The 20135-nt window shown below is 41.4% G+C and overlaps 1 protein-coding gene across 3 annotated transcripts in view; it reads left to right on the top strand.

The window, feature by feature from the left end:
* Positions 1–20135, top strand: part of acap3a (ArfGAP with coiled-coil, ankyrin repeat and PH domains 3a) — a 62267-nt gene that overhangs the window by 18126 nt on the left and 24006 nt on the right. For all 3 annotated transcript variants that reach the window (XM_053642719.1, XM_053642722.1, XM_053642721.1), the window contains exons 2-4: positions 11627–11684; positions 16695–16814; positions 17309–17362. In XM_053642719.1, the coding sequence (XP_053498694.1) occupies positions 11627–11684; positions 16695–16814; positions 17309–17362 (232 nt within the window). The remainder of the gene's footprint in view (positions 1–11626; positions 11685–16694; positions 16815–17308; positions 17363–20135) is intronic.

The raw sequence follows: 20135 nt of genomic DNA, 5'->3' as shown, positions 1-20135 counted from the left end.
TCCCAAAGGGTAATAGTAATAGTCTGCAGAATGTTATCTGTGGGAGAAGGTCTGTGTTTCTTAACCAGCAGCGTCCGGTTGATTCAGAGCCAAAAGGGTGTTAATCTTTCCAAGAGACTTTCTCCAACTGTCTCCAACTGATCCTCTACGATGCCAAGGATGGAGAGCAGGAACGTTACCATTATTTAAAGCTTTCCAATCTGCCAGGGGAAGGACGGACATAACTTTCCCCTCGCACACAACAAGCATACTTTGCTCCTTGTTTTCATTTGAAAGAAGGCCAGTTTAACGGAAGCGTTCTCAGCTGTCCTAATCTGTCTTGAAGAACTGAGACTTGTGACTCTGCCAAGCTTTCAGCTGCCCGAAACAAATCAATGTAGCATTTAAACAATTGACAGTGCTGTGCAAACCCAGAGGTGCTGTTCATCTGAGTGCCCATTTGTTAACGGACGATTTCTGTTCAGCTTAATATCCGTGCCATATCTCTGAACATCTGCATGCTGGTTCAGTTGAGTGATCGTCCTCGGTCACAGTGGCTGGCAGAGAAGAATGCACTAGGCACATGCTGAAAGCTAAAGATAGGAGACTCGTCCTATCAAGTAGATGAAATCGGGTCTGACTTTGGATGGGTCAGAAGGCAAGCAGCCTTCATTGTGAGCTAGAAGAGGAGAACAGAACACCCACACTTTTACACTTTTCCCAATTCTTTACATTCTGTCTGTTGATGGTTTACATTCTAGACCTGACAGCCAAGTTGTGGTGAGCTACGTGTGTTTAGTCGCTCTCTGGCAGGCTTAAGTGAGTCCAGCTGGCCTTAGCATACCAACAATTCCCAATCCAGAGCCTGTGGGAATCGTGTGTGAGAAAAGATACCACCCGCACGGACCGGTTTTGCGTTTTGCTGACTGACCCTGCGTCCGTGCCAAAATCAGGTTCCACCTAAGAGTTGATGCCAAGAGTTCTCAGTGGAGACACCAGTGCATTGCGGGAGGTGTTGATGGAGAGCGACTGTGGGAGGAGCCATGTTGGCCAAGGATCAAAGGGAAGGGATCAACTTGGATTTTACAGCACCAACAATTAAATCTAGTCGCTATATATCTATATCAGTGGGGTATGAAGTGTTGGCTGTAGTGATCTGCCGGTCATAGTGATCTGCAGGAAAGCTAGACCCTTAGCCCTGCTTGCATGGTGTCCTCTCTGAATTATATGCTTTGCATTCTGGTCCATTTGATATTTATAGCCATGGGGTTACAGTGAGGGAAAAAAGTATTTGATCCCCTGCTGATTTTGTATGTTTACCCACTGACAAAGAAATGATCAGTCTATAACTTTAATGGTAGATTTATTTGAACAGTGAGAGACAGAATAACAACAAAAAAATCCAGAAAAACGCACATCAAAAATGTTATAAATTGATTTGCATTTTAATGAGGGAAATAAGTATTTGACCCCTCTGCAAAACATGACTTAGTACTTGGTTTAAAAACCCTTGTTGGCAATCACAGAGGTCAGACGTTTCTTGTAGTTGGCCACCAGGTTTGCACACATCTCAGGAGGGATTTTGTCCCACTCCTCTTTGCAGATCTTCTCCAAATCATTAAGGTTTCGAGGCTGACGTTTGGCAACTCGAACCTTCAGCTCTCTCCACAGATTTTCTATGGGATTAAGGTCTGGAGACTGCCTAGGTCACTCCAGGACCTTAATGTGCTTCTTCTTGAGCCACTCCTTTGTTGCCTTGGCCATGTGTTTTGGGTCATTGTCATGCTGGAATATCCATCCACGACCCATTTTCAATGCCCTGTCTGAGGGAAGGAGGTTTTCACCCAAGATTTGACGGTACATGGCCCCGTCCATCGTCCCTTTGATGCGGTGAAGTTGTCCTGTCCCCTTAGCAGAAAAAAACCCCCAAAGCATAATGTTTCCACCTCCATGTTTGACGGTGGGGATGGTGTTCCAGGGGTCATAGGCAGCATTCCTCCTCCTCCAAACACGGCGAGTTGAGTTGATGCCAAAGAGCTCCATTTTGGTCTCATCTGACCTCAACGCTTTCACCCAGTTGTCCTCAGAATCATTCAGATGTTCATTGGCAAACTTCAGACGGGCATGTATATGTGTTTTCTTGAGCAGCGGACCTTGCGCGCGCTGCAGGATTTCAGTCCTTCACGGCGTAGTGTGTTACCAATTGTTTTCTTGGTGACTATGGTCCCAGCTGCCTTGAGATCATTGACAAGATCGTCCCGTGTAGTTCTGGGCTGATTCCTCACTGTTCTCATGATCAATGCAACTCCACGAGGTGAGATCTTGCATGGAACCCCAGGCCGAGGGAGATTGACAGTTCTTTTGTGCTTCTTCCATTTGCGAATAATCGCACCAACTGTTGTCCCCTTCTCACCAAGCTGCTTTGCAATGGTCTTGTAGCCCATTCCAGACTTGTGTAGGTCTACAGTCTTGTCCCTGACATCCTTGGAGAGCTCTTTGGTCTTGGCCATGGTGGAGAGTTTGGAATATGACTGATTGATTGCTTCTGTGGACAGGTGTCTTTTATACAGGTAACAAACTGATATTAGGAGCACTCCCTTTAAGAGTGTGCTCCTAATCTCAGCTCGTTACCTGTATAAAAGACACCTGGGAGCCAGAAATCTTTCTGATTGAGAGGGGGTCAAATACTTTTTTCCCTCATTAAAATGCAAATTAATTTATAAAATTTTTGACATGCGTTTTTCTGGATTTTTTTGTTGTTATTCTGTCTCTCACTGTTCAAATACAACTACCATTAAAATTATAGACTGATCATTTCTTTGTCAGTGGGCAAACGTACAAAATCAGCAGGGGATCAAATACTTTTTTCCCTCACTGTATATTATGCATATTCTACCCCATGACAGCTACAGTTCACAACTATGCATCTTTGGTGCTTGGACCCCAAGTGATAATTTTAGCTCGATAATATTCTTAGTCCCTGACCTAGTGAACTAACATGAGGGTGTGTTTTTGATAGAGACTACAAAGTATGTGTCTTTAGATAATATGCTGAAGGAGATAAGAACAAGAACGCAAGCGTATCTTACCTCATCTTAAGTTTGAAGATTGTTGAAAAAGAAACCACTGACACTGGAGACTCCTTCCAAAATCTCTAAATGAACATCTCTTCACAGAAAACTCATACATTTTTTTTTAATTAATCTATGTTGAATGTCCAACATACAAGTCTTTGTATTAGTTCTTACTTTACAGTAAAAACACGAACATATTAGAACTAGCAACCAATCAGATTCAAGAATTCATCAGTGTTGTCATAGAAAGAAGTTTATTACTTATCTCAATGAAGGAAACAATACACAATACCACCTGGAGGAAATGAGAAGAGAAGTAAACATAAATGAAATAGCTTAGATACGGTATAAACAGACTTTTAAATATGAAGTATTAAGTAAATATTAGCGACGTAGAGACATCAGGAAATGCCGATATATTAGTATTGATATATCCAAGCCGAGTTCAAATGCACTGAGAAAGAATTGCGGCTGAATCTGTGTCTGAATCCCTGACCATACCCATGTAGTGGTTCATCATCATCCGAGCGTGAGTGATTAATTACAGCCTGAGTGTCTCTGGGAGGTCGTTAGTGCACCAGCCTGTGTGTGTGTGTGGGATTGAGAGAGGAAGTGACTACACTAGAGTTATAGTAAATAAAGGAGTAGGATGGAGGATGCATTTTTAGATATGACTCACGTACTGATCTTCCTCAAGAGGACTCAAAACAAGTTTAAAAAAAAAACTGCTGACATCCTGGAAATTCTGCACGGGCATAATGGTTGGGTACGCTGTTTTATGCTCTGGCTTTGACCTCGTGATTTGACACACAGCCTGCTCGAGGCCTGCTTTAGTTCACTCACACACCAATGGTAGCAGAGCTGCCATGCAAGGCGCTAGCTTGCCATCAGGAGCAACTCGGGGTTCAGCGTCCTGCCCAAGGACACTTCAGGACGTGGAGTCACGTGGGCCGGGAATCGAACCGCCAACCCTACGATTAGTGAACAACCCGCTCTACCACCTGAACCACAGCCGCCCAAAGCCCAGGAACCTTGCTGACACAGGAGACTCCTTCCCAAATTGCCTACCAAATAAATGTATCTGCTGCAATTCTTTGTGTAAATTACTATAGGAATGGTACCATGGGACAAACGTATATTAATATAAACCTGTGATTTGTCGTGCAGTCAGCACTACTGTCAGTGCTTCTGTTATAGAAAATGAAACCAACATCAACTGACCACTGCGATGGGTTGGCACCCCATCCAGGGCGTCCCCCACCTTGTGCCCGAGTCCCTCTGGGATGGGGTCCAGGCTCCCTACGACCCTGCGTAAGATAAGCAGTACAGAAAATGGATGGATAGATCTCAACTGAACAAAAATCAGCCTTAACAAATAGAACGTTTACCAAAAAAAAGCCCCTCCCTCACTACACTGCACATCCATCCTCCTTTTCTGTCTGAGACAAAACCTGCAGACTCTATTACGCCAATAAAAGGATCAATATTCGGCTTGATGGTATCATATCTCAGACAGGATGTAGCCCAGACCCCCACCCCTCTCTCAGCACTGTTACACTGACTGTGTATGTTGAAGACTATTGGCAGAACAAAACTGGAGAAACATTAGGTGTGTCTTGAATCCTTGTATTGAATATGCGTGTGATGATTTAAGCATGCAGCAACATTTGGAAAAAAAAAAAAACATTATATATGTGTGTGTGTGTATATATATATATATATATATATATATATATATATATATATATATATATATATATATATAAATTCAGCCATCTTGACTGATCTGTGTTTGACCTACGTTAAAGTGAACACTGTCAATTTTATTCCAGACTAAGTGGTCAGTCAGCTTTGGAGAAAAAAAACGAAGGGATTGTTGCGTCTGTTGTTTGACGTGAAATCCTACTATTGGTCGTTCTAAATTAGGCATGCCCGAGCCAAATCATTCCATGATGGATGACTTTGGTCGTGGAAGTTATCACGCGATTTTCATGGCGCCACCTGCAGGACTGGAGTGTACGTGACAGCCAAAACAAAACCGTAGAGCTTGTAACCTTGTGATGGTGTTGCTACTTTAAGTATGCTAAAGCCTTTAATAGTGTGTGTTAGTAACGTCTCATTATTATTATTGGCACCCCATTTGACGGGTAGTGCCCGTCTCAACGGGAACTTTTTGGCAGAATATACAAGTACCGTAGCCAAGACCATAGCCATAATAGAGGTGCCAACTTTCTTCTCATTAGCGGGTCTGTTCTCAGCTGCTCCTTTGTTTTAAACTCATACTCTGATCCCAAACCCAACTCCAACATGTGCGAAAACATTTCTGTAGCGCTAATAAATGATAAATGAATGATGAAACGTTGCTTCTTTGTACGGTTTATGAGATTGCCCTTGATGATGGGAGAGCTGTGGGTTGAGTAGAAGCTTTGTAATGATGTATATTTTATGATGAAGATAAGACTCTTGTTCAAAGTGGCAGAGGTGATGGTAACAGCCTGAGCAAACAGTGTCCTTGGAACAGCTTGGCATTAAGTGCCTCGCTCAAGGTCACAATAACGACATCCGTCGTCGGCAGTGAGGCGATCGTGATGGTGCAGCTGGGCTGAAACACCTCAGACAGGCTGTACTTTCCAGTGGAACGGAAATAGACGATGCTAGAGGTGTGCGTGGGACTGTTTTCTTTTTAAATCCCATTGTAATCCCATATTGCAGGTGTGGACCAATCATAAATTCACTAGCAAGACCACTGCACTAAATTGCTTGCCCAGGCTCATGATATACTTGCCCAGAAGACTAAAAAGCTGCGACGAACGTAATTTAATCCACAAATATGATCTCGGTTTGTGTTTGTAGTGCAGAAAGTGGTGGGATTCGGTAAAGAGTAGCGTGTGCCACAGAACCGAGGTGCAACGAGAGAGATATTAACCAAGTTACGTTAATATGTTGAGTTTAAACAGACATGAACATCTCGTCAGTATATTAACAATCACCTACCGTTTAGGTGGAGCAGTCACCCTAGATGATAGCGTATGTAAACCTGTGATTTGCTTTGCTACTGTCAGAGCTGCTGTTATAAGAAAATAATCAACACCTTCTGACCAATCAGAATCCGGAATTTAGCAGCTCCTGATTATACAGTGTAGTAAAAGTAAAGACGACATCACAGTTATCCATTGACCCAAGTGTCAGTCTTCAGTAGAGTATTCAGAGAGTAGACAGAAATGTGTTGGGTGAGACAGGTCACCCCCCCCCCCCCCCCCACCGCCAGCATCAGTTACCATGGTTACAACCCCCGGGGGAAGGTGGGGATGTGCCCGTAGGTCTTTCGAGTGCCATGTGCGATGAAGCAGGACAATCAGAGAGAGAGAGAGACAGAGACAGAGAGAGAGCCTGAGGTCAGATAGAGCAGCTGTCCTCCAAGCATGTGCCTTTACACTCAGGAAAAACACACAATAACATTAACACAAACCCACCCACATTACACAACCATGTACACATTGCAGTCTGGACACTTGACCTAACTTGACTTGATTAAGTCTACATGGTAAACTGAGTAATCCATACTAATGCTAATTATATTTAAATTAGCATTAGTATGGTTAGCAAGTTTGCCTCGCACCTTCCGAGGTTGAGGGTTCGAATCCCGCCTCCTCCAGCCTGTGTGCGTGGTGCTTGCATGTTCTCCCCGTGCTTCGAGGGTTTCCTCCGGATACTCCAGTCCACAGACATGCATTGTAGGCTGATTGGCATTTCCAGATTGTCAGTGGTGTGCGATTGTGCCCTGCGATGGGTCGAGACTCCCAGGCTCCCCTGCAGCCCTGTGTAGAATAAGTGGTATGGAAAATGGAAGGATTTTCAATCGTTTGGTGCAAACTGACTCAAGATGCAGATGCTGCACACCACTCACCATCGCAAATATACTTTTATTAATTTATTCTTTATTATTCGTTACATATTGCTGCTCTTTTGGTTCAAAAAAATGCACTGTATAAGAAAGGGCTTCAGGAGAGGCTTTAAGGCTGAGAGGAGGTGTTTATTAAACATTTAGGGAAGGAGTCTCCAGTGTCAGGGCTTTATAACGGTCAAAGCTGTAACTTTAAGTTTTGCGGCACTGGAAAAGTCTTCAAAAAGAGAAAGTTTGTGGTTTCCCGGTAGCTGCAAAGAAGCTCTCGAGTTCCTCACGCTGTCGTCAGGAGATCGCAAGGCATTCGCAGCCAACACTAGCCAATCGCGAGCGTCTCTTAGCTCGAGTATGTGGAAGAGGGCGGATAGCGCAACTTCCCTCCAGGTCTTCATTTATGCACTGTGCTGTGTCTTCAGGCCTGAAGAGCATTTTCAGGGGTGGTCATGTCTACATTTCAGATTTCCATCATGTATCGAGCTCCAGTATGAGGTGAGATACACACGCTTGCCAGCTTGTTTGAGATCTCAGTCAGTTCATTCTCACGTCCAACAGCCGTGATGCCCAAAAGAGGGAGATTTCCACAGGATAGACGGCAGGACGCATGCATATTCTGTCTAAATAAACATTCGTCTACATCTGGACAAAAAAATTCTCCTATTTCGTCTCAGACATGCAGACATGGAGGTTTGGCACACAGTTACCCAGGCGCTGTTTGTCTCCTCTCTGTTTTGTCTGTGTCAAATTACTGGCGGTCGGCATCTCTCTCTCTCTCTCTCTCTCTCTCTCTCTCTCTCTCTCTCTCTCATTCTCTCTTCACTCTCTCAGTGAAACACACACACACACACACAGCCCACTGTTAGCTGGCAGGCAGTGTGTAGATGAGTTCACAGTGGGTGTGTGTCTCAGTTATATTTTATTTCCCTGACTGCCAGATTCGGTCGGTATGCTCGGCTCCAGAAGTCTTGAGTTCACCCCCAAGAAATGTTTCATCATTTATCAAAAAAACAAATTGATTCCTGACAAAAATGGCTGATTGTAGTTCCAGGAACCTTTTCCACTGGAGGAAAAACGGCTGATTGTGGTTCTAGGAACTATTTCCACTGGAGGAACCTTTTCCTTCAAGGCATATTAAGCCAGCCAATCACAACTTATAATTAAATAACGATGTATCATACATTTTATCCATTTATAGACTTTCCAATTGTGGAAAATCTGCAAAACATGTTAGTCCCTGTTATCTCTTACTTTCTAGCAGCTAGGAACGGTTGTTCCCTCACCAGCATTTCCTTCTCTCTCTCTCTCTCTCTCTCTCTCTCTCTCTCTCTCTCTCTCTCTGTCTCTCTCGTGACAAACTTTTCCAAAGCACTGACACTGGAGACTCCTTCCAAAAATGTTAAAGTCCCCACGAAATCAACTTTGAAAGTTTGGTGGCTTTTAGTCCGAATATATTCGCCTTAAGGTTATCTACTGTTAGCTAGTGCGCTCCAAAACAATGACAAAAGTCACATTTAGACGATATACTCATTCAAAATGTACAGTCTCTCTCTACAGCCAATACGGATCAACAATTTTGATGACATCATTCTGCACTTCATCAGATTTTCTGTCCAATCAAATGTGCTCTAGAATCTGAAGTGTCCCGCCCCCAACATCATAAATACCCACGGTACTAACTATCAAGTACGGTTTAGCCTGGGCTGTGAGGTAAGCTAAACGCTATTGGCAGGAGGGGGCACTCGATATGTCCCGTCCCGACTTCCTGTTTCAGTGGAAACTACTGTACGGCGACACATCGAATAACGCTGCACATTTTAAGGCACTTCACGGGGACTTTAAATAAACGTCTCCTTACAGAAAACTTCACCATATCAACAATTACACGTGATTTTCCTAAATTCTGTCTGCCGTACAAGTCCTTGCGTGAGTTAACTTATTAGAATGAGTGCATTCCGATAAACCAGAGCTGCTGTTATACAATATTAATCCAATCAGAATTCAACTGAACTGTGGTGTAAATAAGCCTACCAAGCGATTTTCTTTCTAGAGGATAAAAATATTTGATCACTGCCGTCGATTGCAATGGTTGGCAATAGCTGCGTTTACATGGACAACAATAATCCACTCTTAATCCGATTAAGACCATACTCTAATTAAGAAACTACCATGTAAACAGCAATTTTTACTTACCTTAATCTAATTAAGGTCATAATCGAAATAAGCAATAATCTAATTAAGACAGGTGGAGTACTCCTGTTTTAGTCGCATTATGGACGTGTAGTATTGACATGTAAACACCTTAATCACATTATGAACGTCGTGTGGGAGTTTTCACCGCAATTTGCGACAGGACACGATCACACACGGCAGTTTTACGTTTTACGGCGAACAAGAGAGTTCGGCTGTGTCCCAAATCGCATACTTTCCTACTATAGGCCTGTAGTGGGGAAAAATACATGTATCTCGGCTACTATAAAGACGGTAACTACGCGATTTGGGACACACCCACCGCTTCGAGCAGTTGTCTATTAGCACGTACAGCATGACAATTAATTAACTGCACTTAAAGCGTTCGTGAAAAAAAAATAAATAAAAACACCCAAAACTGTATACGGTGCCATAACGAAGACGAACTGTATGTTGATACGTGAAATTCTGGCGGGACGTCGGACGGCGTGGCGCGGTGACGTAATGACGTGTGCCGTTAATCTAATTATGTTGTAAAACATGTAAAACAGGTACAGGAAAGGAGTATTCTAAAAGCGACTCATGTAAACACCTTAATCACATTATTACCTTACTCAGAGTAAGGTCAATAATTAGATTACTGCTGTCCATGTAAACGTAGTCATTGTTAACGAACAAGTATCACCTGGTCCGAGAACAAAGCGTTAGCATTCATACAGTACGCAGATCAGAAAAGCAGCTCTTTATCTTCACACGCTTCAGTTCTGAGTTAATGACAGAGTTATTGAAATGATTATGTAAAAAGTCGTTCTCTCTCTCTCTCTCTCATTCAGTCAATGACTCAGATGTTATTGTCTGAGAGAGTTGAGATGATACACGACACCACTTTCTCAGATTCAGTGCCAGCAGGGTGGGTGAGTGCGATCACTGTGGCTCATTCTTATGATTAACGCTGGGGATCTCAGGAAAGCCTAAAGCTAGAAAAGTCAGGCAAGCTATTACATTTCCATTTCACTAGATCCTGCCATAAGATTTCTTTTTTTTTTTTTAACGTTTATCTATCCGTTTTACCATACCGCTTATCCTACACAGTGTTGCGGGGGAGTCTAGAGCCAGGGAACTAGGGGCACAGGGCAGGGGACATCCTGGATCCACAGGGCACACACACATTCACACACTACGGACGATCTGGGAATGCCACTCAGCCCGTCACATGTCTTTGGACTGGAGGAGGAAACCCCCGAGGCACAGGGAGAACATGCAAACTCCACGCACGCAGGGCAAAGGCGTGATTCGAACCCCCAACCCCAGATGTGCGAAGCAAACATGCTAAACGCTAAGCCATCGTACCCCCCAGTGTAAAATTGTGGCGTGTTGTGGTGAATGAATCCTTTTTTCGCTAGAAAGAGACTTGGGACTCTCTGTCCCAATTGATGCAAAGCTCCATCGGATCCAATCAGCCAGCACAAAGGTGTCTTACTGAAAATAAACTTCAGCTCTTAGCAACACTGACAACACCTTCCCGAGGTTTAGGACACTTGAACAGTTTTACTTTTCACAAGAACACTGCGTCACTGCTGTCATTTCTCTTTATTTAACAATTACGTCATAATCACACGTTCACGCTGACTTATCAGTCGTCAAACCGCTCCGGATCACACCCTCATCCCGCGTATGACAAACACAGGACGAGGAACGAAGCCACATATTCATAAGAAGAGAAAGTGCAAAAGATGGATATACGGTCGGAACGGCAAGGCCAGGTCATTTCTTTGTGTTGTACGCCAAAGACGTTTGTGTTTGAGATCAAAAGATGGATATGAGACCAGAGTTTAGGATTTCAGCTTTTATTTCCTGGGGTTTACATCTAGACACGTTAAACGACATAAAACATAGAACCTTTTGTATCAGACCACCCAAATTTGTAGGCTTGTGCAATGCCTCTGATATATTTTCCCTCTTTTCTCAGCTTCAAAATGGCCTTCCTCCCATAGACAGCTCTATGGTCTTCATGTTGGTTTATCCTTTTTAACAACAAACGCAGTCTTCACAGGTGTAAGTCAGGACTCAAACCGAGAGTAAACATTCAAAGCTACTAATTCTTTAAACATTCAATTTAACAGGGCTCAGCTGGGCAACAAGAAACACCTATTAGTCACATTTTGCAGTATTTTTGATCACTTGAAGGGTCGTTATGCATTATTTTGAACATTTCAACCAGACAGTGAGAAACATGTTCAATCTGTTGAGTGGTAGTGTACAGGAAAGAAAATATAATAAGAAGGTTAAGTGTGTTAGCCAGAACCGCTGCCTTAACGCGCCGTGTCATTTACTGTACAAGTCTGTGGAAACTGTCCTGGAGCAATGAACAGCGTTCTTCCGAAAGCCCTTCCCTCATTTAAATGTTATGATGATGGTGGTGGAGGATAAAGAAGCATTTCATTTACTGCAGTGCAGTAACTTCATGTCGTTTTGTGTTTTTCAGGGCGAACATCGATGAGGTGGAGACCGAAGTGGTGGAGATTGAGGCGAAGCTGGACAAGGTGAGATGTGTCACTGCAGAAGAATGAAATAAAGCATTACGTTCTTCAGATTGTATTATAAAGCATCGCTTTTCTTCCTAACACTCTTCCTCTGCCTGTGCGATGGATGTGTTTTTACACGCTGAGAGTCTCATTAAAGGTAGCACGATAGGTGGGGTCCTCCTCACGTTCTGCCGTGAAATATGTGATCCCAGGAAAAAAACTCAATAACTTTCAACCAATCGGGACAAAGGAGACGCGTCTCTCTTAGTAGTGTCGAATCGGGAAACTCGGCCTGTTGCGGGAACATTCCGGTGTTTTGGGGGTGTGGCTTAAGAACGAACACAGATTCCGCGTACAACTCACCCGAAAACTGGCCCCTATTCACTATCTAACCCACTTTATTTTGAAAACGTAACCATTTTTTAGTCCGAAAGCATAACGGGGCATATTGAGTGCGCACGAAATCGCATAATGCACTGCTCAGTTGTTCAAAATGATGCACTCTAGCAGGTACAGAATACCCATAATGAATCAAAAATAAAATACGTGGTGTATTATTGTGTAATTAAAAAAAGTGTTATGTTTAGGCATATCCGTTTTTGTGAATTAAATAAATTTTGGTACTGGATTTTACTCATCATAATAACCATTTTTTTATTTAAAAAAATTTAAATATGCACATTTGTGACGAATAATATCAAAAAAATAAAAATACCAGAAATATTTTACATTATATGTGATGGAAATTTAGAAATATATCAAACTTTTGGGGGCTTTTTTTTATTTTATATTTGTTATTTGAATATGTAATTTGAAGTGCTTTACTACTTAAAAATTAGCATAAATATGTAAAATTATATTTTTATATATAAATATATGTATAGAAAATTTTGTTTATTTTTTGCTGTTTGAATATGCACCTTTTTGCCTAATAGTTTGTAAAAAAAAATATAGTTTATTACATTGTATTTTATATTGTAGATTTTTTTATATATATTATAAATACATTCAAAACCATTTTATTTTATTTAGAAATATTTAGAAATATATTAAAAACATTTTATGATTAGGCATAATGTTTTTTTTAAATAATTAACTAAATAAAAATGTTATTGAATATGCTAATTTATTTACTTATTTATTTACTAGTATTAGATGATGTTTTAGATGATGTTGTATATTGTATTTCAAAATATTTTTTTAATTATTATTTTTTTTAAATGTATGAAAGTTTTAATTGATTTATTTTTAATTGTTAGGTGTGGTTATTTTTTATGGTTATTTGAATATTCACATTTTCTATTAATACACTAAGAAGTGTATTGTATTTTGCTTATGTGATTTAGAAATATTTAGTAATATAAAACAGTTAAAACATTCTATACCGAATGAAATAAACACATTATTTGGTAGGAGTGGTATATTTCTTTGAATATATTGTTGTTAAATATGCAAGAACACAATTTGAGACACATGGTCGTGCCTTTGGGCCGAGTCAGAACTCCAGTACTTCATTCCTGCGGTTGTGTTTTGCCTCGTAAACCGATCATCAGCGCAGCGTTTGATGCGTTTGTGGTTTTATTTATGAACGTACCTACAGTGTGGAGAGTGAAGCGTCCATTAGAGCAGAGTAAGTGCTTCTGCGGTGTCTCCGCTCAGCGTTAGGCTCAAATCACTCAAACAGATGCCGCACTAATGCTGCTGAGGTCACTGGCCCATCTGTTCCTGATGACTTTGAGTGACAGCTGTCAATTCCCATTACTCCGCCCCCTCGTCCATTACTCCTACTCTTCCTCCTCCTCTTCCTCTGTCGTAACGGACGTGATTATTCATGACATGTCAAAGGAAGGTAAACATGTTGGACTCAAATTAGTATCCAGTTGAAGAATGTTTATTTTGGTGTCACTAATGACTAGAATTTAGTGATTCGCTTTTATGAGATGTCATCGTTATCATGCTTTTTGTACATTTTTAATGATTGTAAAATGTAAAATACAATGGCACCTATCAAGGGGTGGGATATACTGTATTAGGTAGCGAGTGAACAGCCAGTTCTTGAAGTTGATGTGTTGGAAGCAGGAAAAATGGGCAAGTGTGAGGATCTGAGCGACTTTGACAAGGAGCAAATTGTGAAGGCTAGATGACCGGGTCAGAGCATCTCCAAAACGGCAGGTCTTGTGGGGTGTTCCCGGTGTGCAGTGGTTAGTACCTACCAAAAGTGGTCCAAGGAAGGACAACCGGTGAACCAGGGACATGGGCACCCAAGGCTCACTGGGGAGCAAAGGCTAGGGCGAGTGGTCCAATCCCACAGAAGAGCTACTCCTGAAGTTAATGCTGGCCATGATAGAAAGGTGTCAGAACATGAGCATCGGAACTGGAAGAATGTGGGCTGGTCTGATGAATCACATTTTCTTTTACATCATGTGGACGGTCGGGTGTGTGTGCGTCGCTTACCTACCTGAGGAAGAGATGGCACCAGGATGCACTGTGGGAAGAAGGCAAGTCGGCAGAGGCAGTGCGATGCTCTGGGCAATGTTCTGCTGGGAAACCTTGGGTCCTTGGGCATCCATGTGGATGTTACTTTGACACGTATCACCTACCTAAACGTTGTCGTGGACCAAGTACACCCCATTCATGTACGGTATTTCCTAATGGCTGTGCCCACTTTCAGCAGGATAATGTGCCCTGGGACGCTGCAAAAATTGTTCAGGAACAGTTTGAGGAACATGACAAAGAGTTCAGGGTGTTGCCTCAACCTCCAAATTCCCCAGATCTCAATCCGATCGAGCATCCGTGGGACGTGCCGGACAAACAAGTCCAGTCCATGGAGGCCCCACCTCGCAACTTACAGGACTTACTGCTAACGTCTTAGTGCCAGAAACCACAGCACACCTTCAGAGGTCTTGTGGAGTCCACACCTCGCCGGGTCCGAGCTGTTTTGATGGCATAAGTGGGAGGAGCTACACAATAGTAGGCAGGTGGTTTTAATATTATGGCTGATCTGTGTGTATTGCCATACACAGTGTGGATCGTATAAAAGTATCGTGATGTGATGTTTTTGTCATATCGCCCACCACTGCCCTGTTGCGTTTTATTACTTCCTTAGATATCTGAAGTGACCGTCTGCGTTATGATCCCAAGGATTTCGAAAAAGAAAATCCATTTCTACCGTCCTCCAGAACCGTCAAAATTGTGTCACTTAACGAGCAACCTTTACTCTATAAACTGCGGGGTCCACGTGCAGTGACTGAACCTGATTAAAAAGGGAATGGAGAACACACAGAGAGAGAGAGAGAAGAGCAGAAGAACAAATGAAAGAGAATAAGCAAAAAAAAAGAGAGAGAGATCAGACGCTTGGCTCCGGAGGCCACAGTTCGAGCTCCAGAGCCTCGTGACTGCCTTCTGGTACAGTCTCACACATGGAGGCCACCTGAGAATGTGTCTCACACACACTCTCTCTCTCACACACACACACACAGGAGCCGGAGTGATAATTGAGGGCTTAAAACAAACATGAAACCGCATGAGACGGCTGCGCGTGTGAAGCTGCGGCTCATTGGCGTGCTGGGAAAAAGCGAGAAATTGTACTTCTGCTCTTTACGTGGGAATCTAATAGGAACTAGGGATGCACCGAAATGAAAATTCTTGGCCGAAGCTGAAGCCGAATATAATGAAAAACTTGGGCGAATACCGAACACGTTTTTTCTGTTTTTTCCATTTATTTTGCCATTTTTTTCACCATTGCATAAATTAAATAGTCAAAATGTGCTTTTTACTATTTTGTCTTGCTTTTCAAAGAAAAAAATCAATTACAAAAACTACAATTTCAAAATATTTATTTAACACTGAACATTTGTTTTCATTCCAGCAGGCATAGGCTACCATCAAGGCACAGTATAACTTTAAATAAATAAATGAGTAAAAAAAAAAATATTTTGATGTGGTCATCTTTGAGCCCCCCTTGAATAGCCGATGTTCGGCCTATAACTGACCGCTGAAAGAATGGAACACTCTGTAGCCCACAACAAAAAAGTGCATTGACAAGAGTGCAAAAATGGTTCTATTGGGTTCTATACGACTGATTATATTGGGGATATATACCGCTCGCGTCCCTGTACACCTCGCGGAGTATTAGAGTAGATATAGTGTAGTTAGATACGTTGTTAATGTTATGTTCCTTGATAGATTTAGTTAGTTTAAACTATAGATTTAGTTCGTTTAGTCCCCGCTGGTTGTTCCACTCCTAGTCCACAGTACTAGCTCATGTTTCTTGTTTTGTGTTGTGACCCTGTTTTCTGTGACTACGTTTTTTGGATTACGATGTGGATTTGTCCGCCTGCCCTTTAATAAATACCTCTTTACCTGCTTCTGTACTCTACTCCCTTACGTCTCGTGACGTGACAGAATACTCCGGAACAGAAACAAATCAAACGCACGTGTCCACAGTAAACACTGTCACGGTTGTCAACATCCGAAGAGCACGCGCTCGCTGAGCACTCGTGCACGCGCGCCCCTTCATCTCTCGGAGCGCGCTGCCGGAAGTGGAGGTCGTGAAATTCTCGCTCTGGTTGCTAGGCTATTTGGTCGCATCTTCAAACACGTCATTGTTCGGTTAAATTTATTCGACCTTTTCACTTATTCGCCGAACACCGAACGGGCTTTTTTTCGGTTGCCGAAATTAATAGGAATATCTCTAATAGGAACATTATCGAGAGCGCTTCCACTGCAGAGGAAACTACGTGTGTGTGTGTGTGCGCGTGCGTGCGTGCGTGCGCGTGTGTGTGTGGAGAATATGGGTTGTTGGGTTTTTTCTCCACTGTGTGAGTGTGTATCTGCTCTCTAATGTAGTCTGAGATTTAATCATCTCAATTGCAGTGTTTTAATAAAGGACTGAGACCAAGCCAGAGCAGGTAAGATGATAAATGGGGGAGATGATTTTTGCTGAAAGTTCAGTTTGCGTATCCTATCATTGTGTGATTTTTATTAATCTCTCTCTCTCTCTCTCTCTCTCTCTCTCTCTCTCTGTAGTTGGTGAAGTTATGCAGTGGGATGATCGAAGCTGGGAAGGTGTACGTCAGCGCCAACAAGCTTTTCGTCAACGGCATCCGAGACCTGTCTCAGCAGTGCAAGAAGGAAGAAATGATATCAGTAAGCATGTGTGTGTGTGTGTGTGTAAAAAAAAAGAAAAGAATTATAAGCGATTGTAAATTGCTGTGACGTAAGAGAAAAAAGCACTTTGGGAAAATATTCAACGGTAAAGTCATTAATTATTTTCCTGTAACACACCACCAGGTGTTTAATTCCTTACACAGCTGTACCTGTCAAAATATACATTAACAACAGCAGTGTTGTTCAGTAATAATATTAGCTGAATTAAACGGCTAGCTAGCTTAGCATGAAGGTTCTTTAGCGTCAAAAAAGCCACAATATCATGGCATCCTATGATAATCTGTATATTGGGCATTATTATAGGTGCAATGGTGTGTGTATATATATATATATATATATATATAGTAAACACAAACCAAGCTTATTCATAATGCACCTCAAATCGTTTTTTTACAGAAGTTGTGCTTTTTGTTGTTGTTGGTATTTTGGGGCGGTGACTGTACTCTTTCTGCGTTCTTTCTCTTTTCTTCCAGGAATGTCTGGAGAAGTGTAGCGAGAGTCTGCAGGAGATAGTGAACTATCACATGGTACGTGTCGCTCGTCTCCTCTACCGTTAGAACAGAGAGACCGGACCACAGAGTCCGACCTCATAATAGCACTCGTACCGTCCTGACTTTACGCTACACTCCTGAGGATTACGCCAGCTGTAACTAGCTACTAATCTCACAGTTCAAGAAAATGACAGCGATTTTTACGACGTAAATTAAGAGTGGACCGAAATATCGCGTCGCGATTCGCAAAAGGCGACGCGCATCACAACGTGTAGGTAAAATGAACAAATGTCGTGTTGCATTTTTAAAAAAATATAATAAATGAAGAACTATTTATGGTTATATTTTATATATAGATAGATGGATAGATAGATAGACAGACAGATAGAGAGATAGTCAGACAGATAGATAGAGAGATAGTCAGACAGATAGATGGAGAGATAGATAGACAGACAGATAGATAGATAGATAGACAGACAGATAGACAGATAGATAGATCGATGGAGAGATAGACAGACAGATAGATAGATAGACAGATAGAGAGATAGTCAGACAGATAGATAGAGAGATAGTCAGACAGATAGATGGAGAGATAGATAGACAGACAGATAGATAGACAGACAGATAGATAGATAGATCGATGGAGAGATAGATAGACAGACAGATAGATAGATAGACAGACAGACAGATAGAGAGATAGACAGATGGATAGATAGAGAGATAGATAGATAGACAGATAGAGAGATAGTCAGACAGATATATAGAGAGATAGATAGATAGATAGACAGATAGAGAGATAGTCAGACAGATAGATAAATAGATAGACAGATAGAGAGATAGACAGATGGATAGATAGAGAGATAGATAGATAGACAGACAGACAGACAGATAGATAAATAGATAGACAGATAGAGAGATAGACAGATGGATAGATAGAGAGATAGATAGACAGACAGACAGACAGACAGATAGATAAATAGATAGACAGATAGAGAGATAGACAGATGGATAGATAGATAGAGAGATAGATAGACAGACAGACAGACAGATAGATAAATAGATAGACAGATAGAGAGATAGACAGATGGATAGATAGAGAGATAGATAGACAGACAGACAGACAGACAGATAGATAAATAGATAGACAGATAGAGAGATAGACAGATGGATAGATAGAGAGATAGATAGACAGACAGATAGATAGATAGACAGACAGACAGATAGAGAGATAGTCAGACAGATAGAGAGATAGTCAGACAGATAGATAAATAGACAGACAGATAGAGAGATAGACAGATGGATAGATAGAGAGATAGATAGATAGACAGATAGAGAGATAGTCAGACAGATATATAGAGAGATAGATAGATAGATAGATAGATAGACAGACAGACAGACAGATAGAGAGATAGACAGATGGATAGATAGAGAGATAGATAGACAGACAGACAGACAGACAGATAGATAGATAGACAGACAGACAGATAGAGAGATAGTCAGATAGATAAATAGACAGACAGATAGAGAGATAGACAGATGGATAGATAGAGAGATAGATAGATAGACAGATAGAGAGATAGTCAGACAGATATATAGAGAGATAGATAGATAGATAGACAGACAGACAGATAGAGAGATAGTCAGACAGATAGATAAATAGATAGATAGATGGAGAGATAGATAGACAGACAGATAGATAGATAGACAGACAGACAGATAGAGAGATAGTCAGACAGATAGATAAATAGATAGACAGATAGAGAGATAGACAGATGGATAGATAGAGAGATAGATAGACAGACAGACAGACAGATAGAGAGATAGACAGATGGATAGATAGAGAGATAGATAGACAGACAGACAGACAGATAGAGAGATAGACAGATGGATAGATAGAGAGATAGATAGACAGACAGATAGATAGACAGACAGATAGATAGACAGACAGATAGATAGATAGACAGACAGACAGATAGAGAGATAGTCAGATAGATAAATAGACAGACAGATAGAGAGATAGACAGATGGATAGATAGAGAGATAGATAGATAGACAGATAGAGAGATAGTCAGACAGATATATAGAGAGATAGATAGATAGATAGACAGACAGACAGATAGAGAGATAGTCAGACAGATAGATAAATAGATAGATAGATGGAGAGATAGATAGACAGACAGATAGATAGATAGACAGACAGACAGATAGAGAGATAGTCAGACAGATAGATAAATAGATAGACAGATAGAGAGATAGACAGATGGATAGATAGAGAGATAGATAGACAGACAGACAGACAGATAGAGAGATAGACAGATGGATAGATAGAGAGATAGATAGATAGACAGACAGATAGATAAATAGACAGACAGATAGAGAGATAGACAGATGGATAGATAGAGAGATAGATAGATAGATAGCTGGAGAGATAGATAGTCAGACAGATAGATAGATAGTCAGACAGATAGATAAATAGACAGACAGATAGAGAGATAGATAGAGAGAGAGATAGATAGACAGACAGATAGATAAATAGACAGACAGATAGAGAGATAGACAGATGGATAGATAGAGAGACAGATAGATAAATAGACAGACAGATAGAGAGATAGATAGAGAGAGAGATAGATAGATAGAAAGACAGATAGATAAATAGACAGACAGATAGAGAGATAGATAGAGAGAGAGATAGATAGATAGACAGACAGATAGATAAATAGACAGACAGACAGATAGATAAATAGACAGACAGATAGAGAGATAGATAGACAGACAGATAGAGAGATAGTCAGACAGATAGATAAATAGA

The sequence above is a fragment of the Ictalurus furcatus genome, chromosome 15 (genome assembly GCF_023375685.1).
Source record: "Ictalurus furcatus strain D&B chromosome 15, Billie_1.0, whole genome shotgun sequence".
Classification (NCBI taxonomy): Eukaryota; Metazoa; Chordata; class Actinopteri; order Siluriformes; family Ictaluridae; genus Ictalurus; species Ictalurus furcatus.
The sequence above is the reverse complement of the archived record's forward strand: the minus strand, read 5'-3'. Positions and strand labels throughout refer to the sequence as shown.